At 42.4% G+C, this 14,697-nt stretch overlaps 1 protein-coding gene across 1 annotated transcript; it reads left to right on the top strand.

Annotated features, from left to right (window-relative positions):
• Positions 1-10,814: 10,814 nt before the first annotated feature.
• Positions 10,815-14,408, top strand: LOC128380650 (uncharacterized). The gene has a single exon (XM_053340520.1). It carries the CDS (start codon positions 10,815-10,817, stop codon positions 14,406-14,408), a length of 3,594 nt encoding a protein of 1,197 aa, XP_053196495.1.
• The last annotated feature ends 289 nt before the right edge of the window (positions 14,409-14,697 follow it).

Genomic DNA, 14,697 nt, shown 5'->3' with positions numbered 1-14,697 from the left:
CTTTCAAGAAAAATTGACTTCCACTCCTCGTTTGACTGCTCATAGTTTGAAAAGTTTACATGTTATGTTAAAACAGTTTAGTGTTGTGAAGAGAGCACAAGTTTTCCTTCGTTTTAAAGTTTGAATCACATTTCTATGTGCAGGTATGAGAGGGCTAGGTGACTCTGAAAAAAGTTGAAATTTTGTGTTTAAAAAGAAATTCCCATTCTTTTCCTATGGAGAATCATGACGATTTTGTTTTGGGAATAACTTTGGGAAAAATTGGAATTTCAACACCAAAAGTCATAGCACCCCTCCCCCGATCGAGCCGCACGTTTTGATGTATATATTGTTGGGGTTTTCTCAAAGCTGCGGGACGAGTTACGCGCCGAAATATGGCAAAAGAGAATTGTAAAGTAAACACTAGAAAATTCCAGGGAAATTTTGAGAGCCACGGGGTCACTGCCGGGACGAGTACAGGATTTATTTCCAGTGTTCAAAAGTCACCCTGATCATATAACACTAAGTTACTTTTACTGTGGCAGTATTAAGTACATCTTACTGGTCAGTATCAAGTGTAACAGTAGATGTAAGCAGAGAGTAGTACACAGAGCACAAGGCAGTAGCATCATGCACTAACTCTATGCACAACACTACAGCACTTGACGCTTCACACATACCCTGTATTAGCACACAACATAGTGTGTACAAACACTCACAAACAAAGACACACACACACACACACACACACACACACACATACCTGCCTGACCTGCATTTGAGCAGTAAGAGTGTCAATAACTGATGCTTCCACTCTAACTTTGAAGAAAAAGTGACTTCCACTCCTCGTTTGACTGCTCATACTTTTAAAAGGTTACATGTTATGTAAAAACAGTTTAGTGTTGTGAAGAGAGGACAAGTTGTCCTTCGTTTTAAAGTTTGAATCACATTTCTATGTGCAAGTATAATAGAGCTAGGTGATTCTGAAAAAAGATGAAATTTTGTGTTCAAAAAGAAATTCCCATTGATTTCCAATGGAGGATTATGCCTATATTGTTTTGGGAATAACTTTGGGAAACTTTGGAATTTCAACACCAAAAGTCATAGCACCTCTTTCCCGATCGAGCCGCACGTTTTGATGTATATATTGTTGGGGTTTTCTCAAAGCTGCGGGACAAGTTACGCGCCGAAATATGGCAAAAGAGAATTGTAAAGTAAACACTAGAAAATTCCAGGGAAATTTTGAGTGCCACGGGGCTACTGCCGGGACGAGTACAGCAAAGAGTAGAACACAGAGCACAAGGCAGTAGGAACATGCACTAACTCTATGCACGACACTACAGCACACACACACACACACACACACACACACACCATACCTGCCTGGCCTGCATTTGAGCAGTAAGAGTGTCAATAACTGACACTTCCACTCTAACTTTGAAGAAAAAGTGATTTCCACTCCTCGTTTGACTGCTCATAGTTTGAAAAGTTTACATGCTATGTAAAAACAGTTTAGTGTTGTGAAGAGAGCACAAGTCTTCCTTCGTTTTAAAGTTTGAATCACATTTCTATGTGCAAGTATGAGAGAGCTAGGTGATTCTGAAAAAAGATGAAATTTTGTGTTCAAAAAGAAATTCCCATTCATTTCCAATGGAGAATCATGCCTATTTTGTTTTGGGAATAACTTTGGGAAACTTTGGAATTTCAACACCAAAAGTCATAGCACCCCTCCCCCGATTGAGCCGCACGTTTTGATGTATATATTGTTGGGGTTTTCACAAAGCTGCGGGACGAGTTACGCGCCGAAATATGGCAAAAGAGAATTGTAAAGTAAACACTAGAAAATTCCAGGGAAATTTTGAGTGCCACGGGGCTACTGCCGGGACGAGTACATGATTTATTTCCAGTGTTCAAAAGTCACCCTGATCATATAACACTAAGTAACTTTTACTGTGGCAGTATTAAGTACATCTTACTGGTCAGTATCAAGTGTAACAGTAGCACACAGAGCACAAGGCAGTAGGAACATGCACTAACTCTAAGCACTACACTACAGCACTTGACGCTTCACACATACCCTGTATTAGCACACAACATAGTGTGTACAAACACTCACACACAAAGACACACACAAAGACACACACATACCTGCCTGGCCTGCATTTGAGCAGTAAGACTGTAAATAACTGACGCTTCCACTCTAACTTTGAAAAAAAAGTGATTTCCACTCCTCGTTTGACTGCTCATAGTTTGAAAAGTTTACATGTTATGTAAAAACAGTTTAGTGTTGTGAAGAGAGCACAAGTTTTCCTCCGTTTTAAAGTTTGAATCACATTTCTATGTGCAAGTATGAGAGAGCTAGGTGACTCTGAAAAAAGATGAAATTTTGTGATCAAAAAGAAATTCCCATTCATTTCCAATGGAGAATCATGCCTATTTTGTTTTGGGAATAACTTTGGGAAAAATAGGAATTTCAACACCAAAAGTCATGGCACCCATCCCCCGATCGAGCCGCACGTTTTGATGTATATATTCTCGGGGTTTTCTCAAAGCTGCGGGAGGAGTTACGCGCCGAAATATGGCAAAAGAGAATTGTAAAGTAAACACTAGAAAATTCCAGGGAAATTTTGAGTGCCATGGGGCTACTGCCGGGACGAGTACACAATTTATTTCCAGTGTTCAAAAGTCACCCTGATCATATAACACTAAGTAACTTTTACTGTGGCAGTATTAAGAACATCTTACTGGTCAGTATCAAGTGTAACAGTAGATGTAAGCAGAGAGTAGCACACAGAGCACAAGGCAGTAGCAACATGCACTAACTAAGCACTACAACACAGTATGTACTCACACACACACACGCAGGCACGCACACACACACACACACCAGCCTGCATTTGAGCAGTAAGACTGTCAGTATAATTCATATGTATATATAGAGAGAGTATCAATACTAGCTCGGCTGCTACCTCAGTTAACTGGTAAAACAGACAGACAGGTAGAATTAGCCAATCACAAAAAGGTAGGTCAGTTCAGCCAATCACAAAAAAGTAGGTCAGTTTCTGCCCAGCAACAGGTTGCCATTGTCAGCTAAGGCCCTGCGGTTGCTACGGCGATTTCAGGATCTGCCTTGAAAAATGTCTCAAAATTCTAAGAATTTGGCTTCTGACAAGGTTCCGAACAATTGTAAACTGTGAGAAAACCGTAACTCCTGTCCAAAAACCGAAAACACCGTGAGAGACACAGAAGCCGGCAGATTCTGACAGTGTTTATTTTATTCAGATATTCCTTAAAATGAGCGAGTAAGCTCAGTGTGAACACAGAGTGAGATTCTTTTGAAAAAAGATGACGATTACATTAGGTTTAATGGGCAGCGAGACAGATATTGCCGCCGGTCTCGGACCCCCCGTTTGAATTGTGTGCAGACCCCGCCTGTCAAAGTCACATTTTATGAATCCCAACACCTATGTCTATATTTTGACAAAAAATTATTTGTCTTCTTTTTACGGTTTGGCCGTGAGCTCGAGTTAAAAATAAAAATGAAGGTTATGCATTACTGCTTCTCACACTCTAGCTAACTGCCGCTTCCACTCTAACTTTGACGAAAAAGTGATTTCCACTCCTCGTTTGACTGCTCATAGTTTGAAAATTTTACATTTTATGTAAAAACAGTTCGGTATTTTTCCAGAGAGGACAAGTTTTCCTCCGTTTTAAAGTTTTAATCACGTTTCTACGTGCACGTATGAGCGAGCTACGTGACTCTGAAAAAAGGTGAAAAAAGGTGAAATTTTTGGGGTTTTTCAAAAAATTCCCATTCATTTCCAATGGAGAAATCTCCCGGTTTTTTGGGAATAACTTTGGGAAACTTTGGAATTTCAACACCAAAAGTCATAGCACCCATCCCCCGATCGAGCCGCACGTTTTGATGTATATATTGTCGGGGTTTTCTCAAAGCTGCGTGAGGAGTTACGCGCCGAAAAACGGCGGAAGAAGATGTAAGAATAAGTATGGAGAAGATTAATAGTTGCCTCGGGGCTTCGCCCCGAGGCCTTCCTCTCCAGCTTCTGGAGTGGAAGGCCTCGGAGCTAGAACCCCGTGGCACTAACTAGAAAATTCCAGGGAAATTTTGAGTGCCACGGGGCTACTGCCGGGACGAGTACACAATTTATTTTTTTCTTATGAATGTACTTTATTCTCAACTTAACGTTCTTGAAAATATTAAGTTAATGTTATTATCACATTTAAGCATAAATAATATTTATTTAAACTTATAAATTAAATTCTACTTCATTTTTTCCACCGACAGGAACATCACTGTAATGAAATTATTAAGTAAATCTTCAAATCATTTATTTTAAATTACTTAGTTGTATGAAATTATATTATGTACATTTTGTTCATCTTCTATTGATAAATGTTAAATCTTTTTATAAACCACGAATCATATAACTACAATACAATACAATAAAACTATTTATTGTGTCCTCAGTAAACATGAATTAATCACTCCATTCAAATGAATTAGCTCAGTTAACTGGCAAAACAGACAGACAGGTAGAATTAGCCAATCACAAAAAGGTAGGTCAGTTCAGCCAATCACAAAAAAGTAGGTCAGATTCTGCCCAGCAACAGGTTGCCATGGTCAGCTAAGGCCCTGCGGTTGCTACGGCGATTTCAGGATCTGCCTTGAAAAATGTCTCAAAATTCTAAAAGATTTGGCTTCTGACAAGGTCCCGAACAATTGCAAACTGTGAGAAAACCGTAACTTAACACACACACAAACATAAATGTGTATCTATCTATCTATCTATCTATCTATGTATCTATCTATCTAATAGATAGATACATAGATAGATAGATAGATAGATAGACAGATAGACAGATAGACAGATAGATAGATAGATAGATACATCAATAAATAGATAGATAGATGGATAGAAAGATAGATAGACAGCTAGACAGATAGATAGATAGATAGATAGATAGATAGACAGATAGATAGTTACATCAATAGATAGATAGATAGATAGATAGATAGATACATCAACAGATAGATAGATAGATAGATAGACAGATAGATAGATAGATAGATAGATAGATAGATAGATAGATAGATAGATAGATAGATAGACAGACAGACAGACAGACAGATAGATAGATAGATAGATAGATAGATAGATAGATAGATAGATAGATAGATAGATAGATAGATAGATAGATAGATAGATAGATACATAGATAGATAGATAGATAGATAGATAGATAGATAGATAGACAGATAGACAGACAGATAGATAGATAGATAGATAGATAGATAGATAGATAGATAGATAGATAGATAGATAGATAGATAGATAGACAGATAGATAGATAGATAGATAGATACATAGATAGATAGACAGACAGATAGATAGATAGATAGATAGATAGATAGATAGATAGATAGATAGATAGACAGACAGATAGATAGACAGATAGATAGATAGATAGATAGATAGATAGATAGATAGATAGATAGATAGACAGATAGATAGACAGATAGATAGACAGATAGATAGATAGATAGATAGATAGATAGATAGATAGATAGATCGATACATAGATAGATAGATAGATAGATAGATAGATAGATAGATAGATAGATAGATAGATAGATAGATAGATAGATAGATAGATAGATAGATAGATCGACCGACCGACCGACCGACCGACCGACCGACCGACCGACCGACAGACAGACAGACAGACAGACAGACAGACAGACAGACAGACAGACAGACAGACAGACAGACAGACAGACAGACAGACAGACAGACAGACAGACAGACAGATAGATAGATAGATAGATAGATACATAGATAGATAGATAGATAGATAGATAGATAGATAGATGGATAGATAGACAGATAGATAGATACATCAACAGATAGATAGATAGATAGATAGATAGATAGATACATAGATAGATAGTAATATTATATGCAAACTTTGAGTGCCACTGGACGGCTGCCTGGATGAATACATGATTTATTTCCAGTGTTCAAAAGTCACCCTGATCATATTCTGGTTTTGATAATTGCACTAACACTAACTAAATAACTTTTACTTTTGCAGTATTCAGTTCATCTTAATAGTCAGTATCAAGTGTGACAGGAGATGTAAGCAGACAGACACACACAGAGCACAAGGCCGGAGCAACATGCACTACACTACAGCCCTTTACACACATACACTGTGCTAACACACACACACACACACACACACACCTCTGCATGCATTTGAGCATTATAGTAAGAGTGTCAATATATTGTTGTTATATAAGTTGTAAGTTGTTATATTATTTTCATATAGCCTTGAACTGTTGCATTGTTTAATTTGCTGAGTAGCCTATACGGGAAATGACTGTGATGATTAAAGGGAACTATGTTGCACTAATTAATAAGGGTTTTTATAAGTGATAAGAAGTGAATGCTTGCATTGTCTTAGCCAGAATCACACCACTGTACCAAAAGAAAAACACAAGGTAACTTGAAGTAGAAAAGTACAGGGAGTGAAAAGATGACCTTGAATGTGTTTTCAGCAAGTATGAGAAAGTAGGATGTTTGTCTCTTAACAGTTGCATTTCAGGTTGGGCTCTAAGGCGTCACCACAACGGATGGAGTCAGATATTACGAGGCGAATGAATGACACGTCTTGAGCCAATCAGAAGAGGACGCCGCCTTGCGTTACACCTATTGCTCTGTACGCTTTAAAACACTGGGTCAGGGAAGAGATAGTGAGTCAGACTTCGTGAACTGATGAACATTCTGTTGCTTGTCAGGGATACTATAAGTCAGACCCAGAGCTCTGTAATATTGCACATTCTACTGGTGTTAAAATAAAACTGATTGTTTTGAACTAAAATGCTTCTCCTTATATTTCATTAAAAGAATACGCGAGGACAAACCGACAAACTCCTCAACAAAATGGTGACCCCGACGCGATGAAAAAGGAGAATTAGAAGGTGTGAAGGTGTGTTCCAGAACAACGGACGAGCAGCGCGAGTGACAGCAAAACTTCGTTGGCCAACGAAAAAAAAACTAAGGTAAGCAGACACCTGTTATAACAAAGTTCTGCAATTGGCAACAACTAAATTTGTTTTGAAGTCACTTGTGAGTAGTTCGTCCTAGAATAGTGTAAAACCAGTAAAGTGTGCAAGCATAGGTTTGCGGCTCCCATAAGGAGTGCGTGTAAGGGAACTCGCGGCAGCGAGCAAGCCCGAGGGGTGATTTCCCCGTGGCGGTTAGAGTCCCCACGAAAGCAGTAAAAACAGGTTAAGGTTTAGAGCCCTTTGTCCGTTAAGTCGGCATAAAAGCAGCAACCTCTTAGGTTTAGGTTTCGAGCCCCTTGTCCGTTAAGTCGGCATAAAAGCAGCAACCTCTTAGGTTTAGGTTTCGAGCCCCTTGTCCGTTAAGTCGGCATAAAAGCAGCAACCTAGTGTAAATAAAAGTAGCGCTACATGTATAAAATGTCTATGTATATTGTGTGAATAACAAAGGAGGGAAATTGTGTGGGAGGTTTTTCAGTCACCGAGCTTTTCGTGAGATTCTCTGACATCTCGCTCGGAGGCTGCTCTGTGGGGAAAAGGGTGGTTGGATACGGGGAAAGTGTGTCTAAAAAGTTTTCGTGTAAAGCCTGGGATAGGACCCCCAGAGTGAGACCGGACTGAGGTTAGCTCAGCCTAGAAGCTTGTCTCACTGGGCAATGTTTTGCACGAAATAACTGACCAAGAGGAGTCATTCACACTGAACCTGTATGTGTTGTAATTATTATCTCTAATTTGTGCAGTAGTACGAAAACAGAAAAAGTGTGTTAACATGGACGGAGAGTTTGTGAGAGAGTGTGAAGAGTACGGGGGCTGTGCTCCGGACTCACTTGAAGGACAGTGGAAGTTGATAAGACAGCAGCTAGCTAGTGGATTTTCTTGCAAAAAGAGAGATAAGAGACTGAAAGAAGTGGATAGTATTTGGTCTTGGCTCAAGGAGCAAGGTCACATGCCTAGGGAGTTAGAGAAGACGCCATTGTTGTCATATCTGGCTAGGACAGAGAGGACTCTGCTAGCGGAAGTGAATGAGCACAGGACGAAGCAGCCAGGCAAGTTTGGGGTTAAAAAGAAGTGGGAGAGAGAGTTACAGGAGAAAGAAGATAAGCGAGCAGTAGTTCATAGTATGACTCTTGCCTGTATGGCAGTGAATAATTATTTGAACAGAGAAAAAATAAACACTCCGACTCAGACTGTGACTAAAAGTGGCCCACCAGAAGACGCAGTAGCAAAACCACTGTACCCAGACTTGACCCCACTTACCACAGTTGTGACAATCTCGACCCCTTCTCCTCCGCCTAAATATACAGAAAAATCTCAGAGCGTCATACAGGCCCCATTAATGGAGGTTTTAGGAGGAGTGCTTGATATTGAGCAGACTGAAGCTGCAGGGAAACAGTTAGATGACATGAGGAAGTCAATGGACAAGCAGAGAGAACAGTTTCATAAGGAGAAAGAAGTTACAGCAAGAAGGATATTAGATCTAGAACGATCATTGATTGACTTAAACAGGACTGAACCGCAGGCTCCTAGCAACCCCATGCCCCGTAGTGATCCATTTGATAACCCACTCTTGCGCATGCAAACCTCCACTCCAAAAATTGTAAAACCAAAAACTAAAACTCCGACAGGGACAGAGAAGCAGGGGGAAGTGTGGCCTAGTACTGAACCATTTGCTGACAGGCAACAAAGATGCAAGGTGCAGTTTGCCACACAGGGTGCAGACAGCGGTAGAAAAGAAGAGGAAGGGTCAGATGAGGAAGACAGGCAGTCACAGTGGAGCAGAGAGGAGGACGAGAGGGAAGATCTGCACAGATATGGGGAGGAAGAACTAGAGGAAGGAGATTGTGGAGGGGGAGAAGTAGCGTGTACCTTTAGGGGGGTGATGAGCTATACCGACCTTCACAGGGATAGATTCGAGAGTGAGCAGAAGCACAAGATAGCTGAGATGAAGGCTAGAGCAGAAGCTGCAGAGAGAGTTGAGTTCCCCATATCTAGTCGCACACGAACCCAGACACAGACAAAGTTAAAAACACATCACCCCAACCTGTTGCAAGCTACACCTAAAGCTCCACCTGCAGCAGGGAATTTCCCTCTGCTAACTAAGGGGAACGGGAGCACAGTTTATCAGCCGTTCTCATTCACAGATATGAACTGCATTTTAGAGAAAATGCCTGCACCTGCTGAGGGAGGGAATAAGTGGATGAGCAAATTAGATCAATTGACACAGGGAAAAACTTTAGCCATGGGAGATTGGAGGGCTTTAATTGGCCGCCAGATCCCCGCCCATTCCAGACAACAAATTGAGATGAATGCTGGTACATACGGGTTGGGGGATGAAGCTAATTTTCTCCTGCACTCCACCTCAGTAGGTGGTGCAATGCGGGACATGTATCCAGTGCCAGAGGGAGCCTTACACTCCCTAACCTTTAGCAGAAAAGATAATGAGAGCATGCCAGAGTTTCTAATGAGATGCACTGAAATTTGGCTAAATGTGGCAGGGGCTCTCCCCAGCCACGACGCACTGCAAACATCTTTGTTCCGAAAAGCTATCTTAGACTGTATGCCTAAATCAGTACAAACACAGATGGCAGCAAATCCAGACTTACAAGGATGCACCACAGTACAGTGGGAAAAGCATCTAGTTCATCATGTGCGGCAAGAGGAAGCAAAGCAAAAAGCGTTGGCTGATGAACAATCTGCTAACACAGCCCAGTTAGTTAAAATGCAACTAACAAATGAGCGTAATAAGCTCAACGAGGGCAAAAAGGGCCCTAAACAGATGGTGCAGCAACCTGTAGAGACTCCACAATCAGGTCCGCAGCAGATAGTGGCCCCTCCTGCGCCGGTGTATCCGCCCACGCAGCCTCAGTGGTATCCTGCCCGTTCTCAGCGTAGATCAGGAATAGGGAGGGGAGGATATAGGCCAGGGGGACAGGGACAAGGGAGAGGACAGCAGCAGAGATCCAGGGCGTGCTGGTATTGTCACCAGGAAGGTCACTGGGCTAGAGATTGTCCCACCAATCCAACCCCAGGTTATTATGAACCCCATCATAACCATGGTCCGCCCCCACAAGCTGCACGTCAACATAACCCCCACCAAGCCCCTAATGCGGCTACCGCCCCCAGAGGCAGTCAGCACCCTGCCCTCAGCCCCCACAACGACCCCGATCTCTATCCAACTCCTGAGTGGATAGACCCACCTCATGGACAATGAAGATGCCCAGGAGCCTCTGAGATAGGGCTGGCAGATCCCTATCTTTCAGTCAAAATATTGGAGAGAAATTTGCCGTTTCTCGTGGACTCTGGGGCAAGGTACTCTACACTTAACTGTGGCGTGCCTAATTCCAAAATGACTACAGACACTGTTGAATTAACTGGCTTCTCGGGACAACCTAATCTGCTGCCTTTAACCGCTCCTTTACCTACACTGATAGCTGGACAATGTTTCACTCACAGATATGTATCTTCCCCTCAGTGTCCTGTCAATTTGATGGGAAGAGACTTACTGGTGCGCAGTGGAGCCTCTATTTTGTGCGGCCCTGATGGCCTAGTGGTTACATTTCCTAATGGAAAGTCTTTTAACTGTTCAGTTGGACAGATTCGATCGCATTCCCAGATGTTTTTGGCTCCAGATAACTCACCAGGGGCTGAGGGGCAATGGGCAGACATTTATTGGGGGTTGGTACAGCCTGAAGAGTCAAAAGGGGGTGGGGTGCATTCTCTGTACACCGAATGGAAAACCTGGCTGCACATGTTACATCCGTACGCTCCCCCACCTGATCCTCTCCATGTAACTCTGTTCTATGATCGCGATGAGAATTGGGTGTATCATGAGGCCTTTATGGATGTGGAGGGTAAGGGGTCGGAGGTGACATCCACTTGTTTGTTTGCGGGTCCTGAGGGAGTGGCTGCTGCAGTAACCTTACCCTATGAATTAATAAAAATTTATGAAATGGCTGCTGAAGCAGCCCCGCACATCACTCTGGCTGTACATGCTGACCATCAAGCCAAAGAATTAGGTCCCATGACAAAAAGACTGTTAAAAGTCTCTGATTGGGTTACAACACAGATCCCACAGCTTTCATACTCTGAGTCTGAAAAAGCTTACAAAATCACCAAAACAGCAGTAGATTCTGTTCTACTGGAGCAAAGGCAGATCGAACGATTTCATGGCAGAGAGAAAACTGATCATCCTGACTCCTCTAGTATGCTAGAGGCTCTGCCACCTTCTCTGTGGTCATCAGGACCGACAGATGTTGGATTTTGCTCCACTATTGATCCTATCACTTTTGATGTTAAGCCAGATGCAGGACCTATTTGGTTAAACCAGTATCCCCATAAACAGGTAGCTGAAGAGGGTATTGCAGACACCATTGAGGGTTTGTTAGCTGCTGGTGTGCTAATTGACAGCAGTAGTAATTGGAATACACCTATTCTACCTGTGGAGAAGCAAAACACTGGCAAATTTCGTATGGCTCACGATTTACGCAGCATTAATACCATCATCACCACAGCTACATTGCCAGTACCCAATCCATACATTGCTCTGTCCAGAGTTACTCCCTCTCATCAGTGGTTCACGTGCATTGATTTAGCGAACGCATTTTTCTGCCTTCCCCTTGCCCCAGCCTTAAGACACATTTTCTCATTCACATATCAGGGTCGACAGTTCACATACAGCAGACTCCCACAGGGTTTCATTTTGTCACCAGGGATCTTCAACCATGTGTTGAAGGATCTCCTTGCAGGAGTTGAGCTACCACAGGGCTCTGTGTTAGTACAGTATGTTGATGATCTATTGATAGCTTCCCCCTCACCATCAGTGTGTCTAGCAGCCACAGACGTGGTGTTGCGCAGATTGTTTGAAGTAGGGTTCAAAGTCTCAAAGAAAAAGCTTCAGTGCTGCAGACAGTTGGTTTCCTTCTTGGGTCGTGTTATCTCAGGGAAAGGTACAGGGGTGTCCCCAGCACACAAAGACTCAATCCTACACCACACAAAACCACAAAAGGTCAAAGACATGCTTTCTTTTCTAGGCTTGACAGGATATAGCAGACATTTTGTACCAGCCTATGTTGAACTCACTGCACCACTACGCGCTATGGTTAATTCCAAAGGCATGCGTAACCTCACAGCCACATTAGAATGGGATGAAGTTGCTGAGCGGAGTTTTATAACTCTCAAACAGCTCATGTCAAATGCCATTGCACTGGCTGTGCCAGACTACACACTCCCGTTCTATTTGGATGTTTCTGAAAAACCACGTTCTGTTAACGGAGTGCTTTTTCAGAAAAAGGGGGGTGATAGGAAGATACTGACATATGCAAGCGTCACGCTAGATGCAACAGAGAACAGACAACCACCATGCACAAGACATGCAGCAGGAGTGGCAAAAATTTTGAACAAAACAGCACACATTGTTATGGGACATCCAATAACAGTACTCACCACACATAGTGTAGTGGCATATGTGAACTCACAAGCATTCACTATGACCTCACTAAGACAAACAAGGCTTGAAAAAACCCTAACTGCACCACACATAACATTCACACATGAGGGTATTAACATGGCAGACAATATGGGAGAAGGGGAACCCCATGTATGTGAAGAAAGGGTGCAGAAAGATGTCAGGATAAGATCAGACTTACAGGGAGAGCCAATAGATAGAGCTGAGGAGACATTGTTTACTGACGGCTGTTGTTTCAGACATCCAACAGAAGGTCTGAAAGCAGCATGGGCGGTAGTAAGAACAACACCAGCAGGGTTTGAGACAATACTTTCAGGGAAAGTGAAAGGCAAAGAGTCAGCACAACTAGCAGAGCTACAAGCAATGATAGCAGCATTAGAATGGTCTGAGGGAAAGAGCGTTAACATCTACACAGACTCAGCATATGTTGTAGGAGCAATACATGTGGAACTGAGCCAGTGGATGAGAGCAGGATTTCTCACAGCCTCTAAAACCCCTATCAAACATAAAAAAGACATCAAACGACTGACAGAAGTCTTAATGAAACCCAGACTGATTGCAGTAATTAAATGCAAGGGACATGACAAAACTGACTCACTGACTGCAAAGGGAAATGACGCAGCTGACCAGGCAGCAAAACAGGAAGCAGGATATGGTGTGCAGTACACTATGATACAGTCAGAAAAGACTATACATGATTTGGTACTTTCCCCTTGTCAGGAAGATGTAGTAGGATTAGAACAAGAAAAAGCTTCTCCTCAAGAGAAGAGTGTGTGGATAAATAAAGGAGCCAGAAAGAGTGAGGGAATTTGGAGAGCACCGGATGGGAGGCCAGTACTTCCCCCAGGACTCACCTCAGCTGTGCTCCAGGAAGCACATGGGTTAACTCATTGTGGCAGTACTCAAATGAAACATCACCTGACTCATTGGTGGCATCCTTATCTACCTGCAGCAATTGAAAATCACATCAGAGAGTGCAGCACATGTAAGGCCTATAATGTAAAACCAACTATCAAACCACACCAAGGCAAATTTCCATTACCTCCCCTGCCAGGACAGGAAATCATTATTGATTACACAGACATGTTGATCAATGCTAGAGGGTACAGGTACCTCTTGGTGGCAGTGGATGCATACACTGGCTGGCCTGAGGCTGTACCTACAAAGAAAGAGGATGCACTCACAGTAGTCAAATTCTTACTGAATCAGTACATCCCCACACATGGATTTCCCAAAAAGATAAGATCAGATAACGGCACACATTTCAAGAACAAACACCTACAGGCCGTAGAAGCTCAGCTAGGCCTAAAGCATGCTTTTGGGACTGTATATCATCCCCAGTCTCAGGGCAAAGTTGAAAGGATGAATCAGACCATAAAAGGAAAAATTGGGAAAATCTGTGCAGACAGTAAGCTTAATTGGGTGGATGCTCTACCTATAGCTTTGATGTCAATCAGGAGCTCAGTAAACTCTATTACAGGATTTACACCATATGAACTTATGTGTGGACAACAATTTCCAGGACCTGGAGCTGGTGGTGTAATCTGTAAAACCACTCCATTTCTAGAGTATAAACCGTACTATGACCAGCTCACTGCACTTGTCTCAGTCTTCTCCAAACAGGTTGCTGAGATAAAAGGGGGAGAGGAAAAAGCGCCTCCACCGAGAGACACCAAGTGGGTTCTGCTAAAAGTCTTTAAGCGGAAGTGGTCGGAGCCAAGGTGGACCGGACCATATCAGGTGACAGAGAGGACATCCCACGCTGTTCGGCTGAAGGGCAAGGGAGAGATCTGGTTTCACTGGTCGATGTGCACGGCAACTGATCCACCAACCAGGACCATGGAAGAGATAAGAAAAGACCTAAAAGAGCTGTCTTAGATTGCTAAGAAGTCGAGAGACATTGTTATCATTTTTTATTATTACTTAGCTATTGCCAAAATAGAAAGTGTGAGTCATTAAATGAGAAGGCATAACACATCTTACGTTGAGAGAGGTTCTGCTCAGCTACAAGGATAAGAATAGGACTCCACTAGAAAGAGCTATTTAGCATACTTTTTATTTTTTCCCTTTTAGACCTATGTCAGTCCAATATACTCCTTATCCTCCAAACAACATTCCCATCTGTCAAACTAGAGGAGGACAGGCTTTGATACAGTGGTCTGAACAA

The sequence above is a fragment of the Scomber japonicus genome, chromosome 19 (assembly GCF_027409825.1).
Source record: "Scomber japonicus isolate fScoJap1 chromosome 19, fScoJap1.pri, whole genome shotgun sequence".
Lineage (NCBI taxonomy): Eukaryota > Metazoa > Chordata > Actinopteri > Scombriformes > Scombridae > Scomber > Scomber japonicus.
Note: the sequence above shows the minus strand (reverse complement) of the source record. Positions and strands in the feature narration are given on the sequence as shown.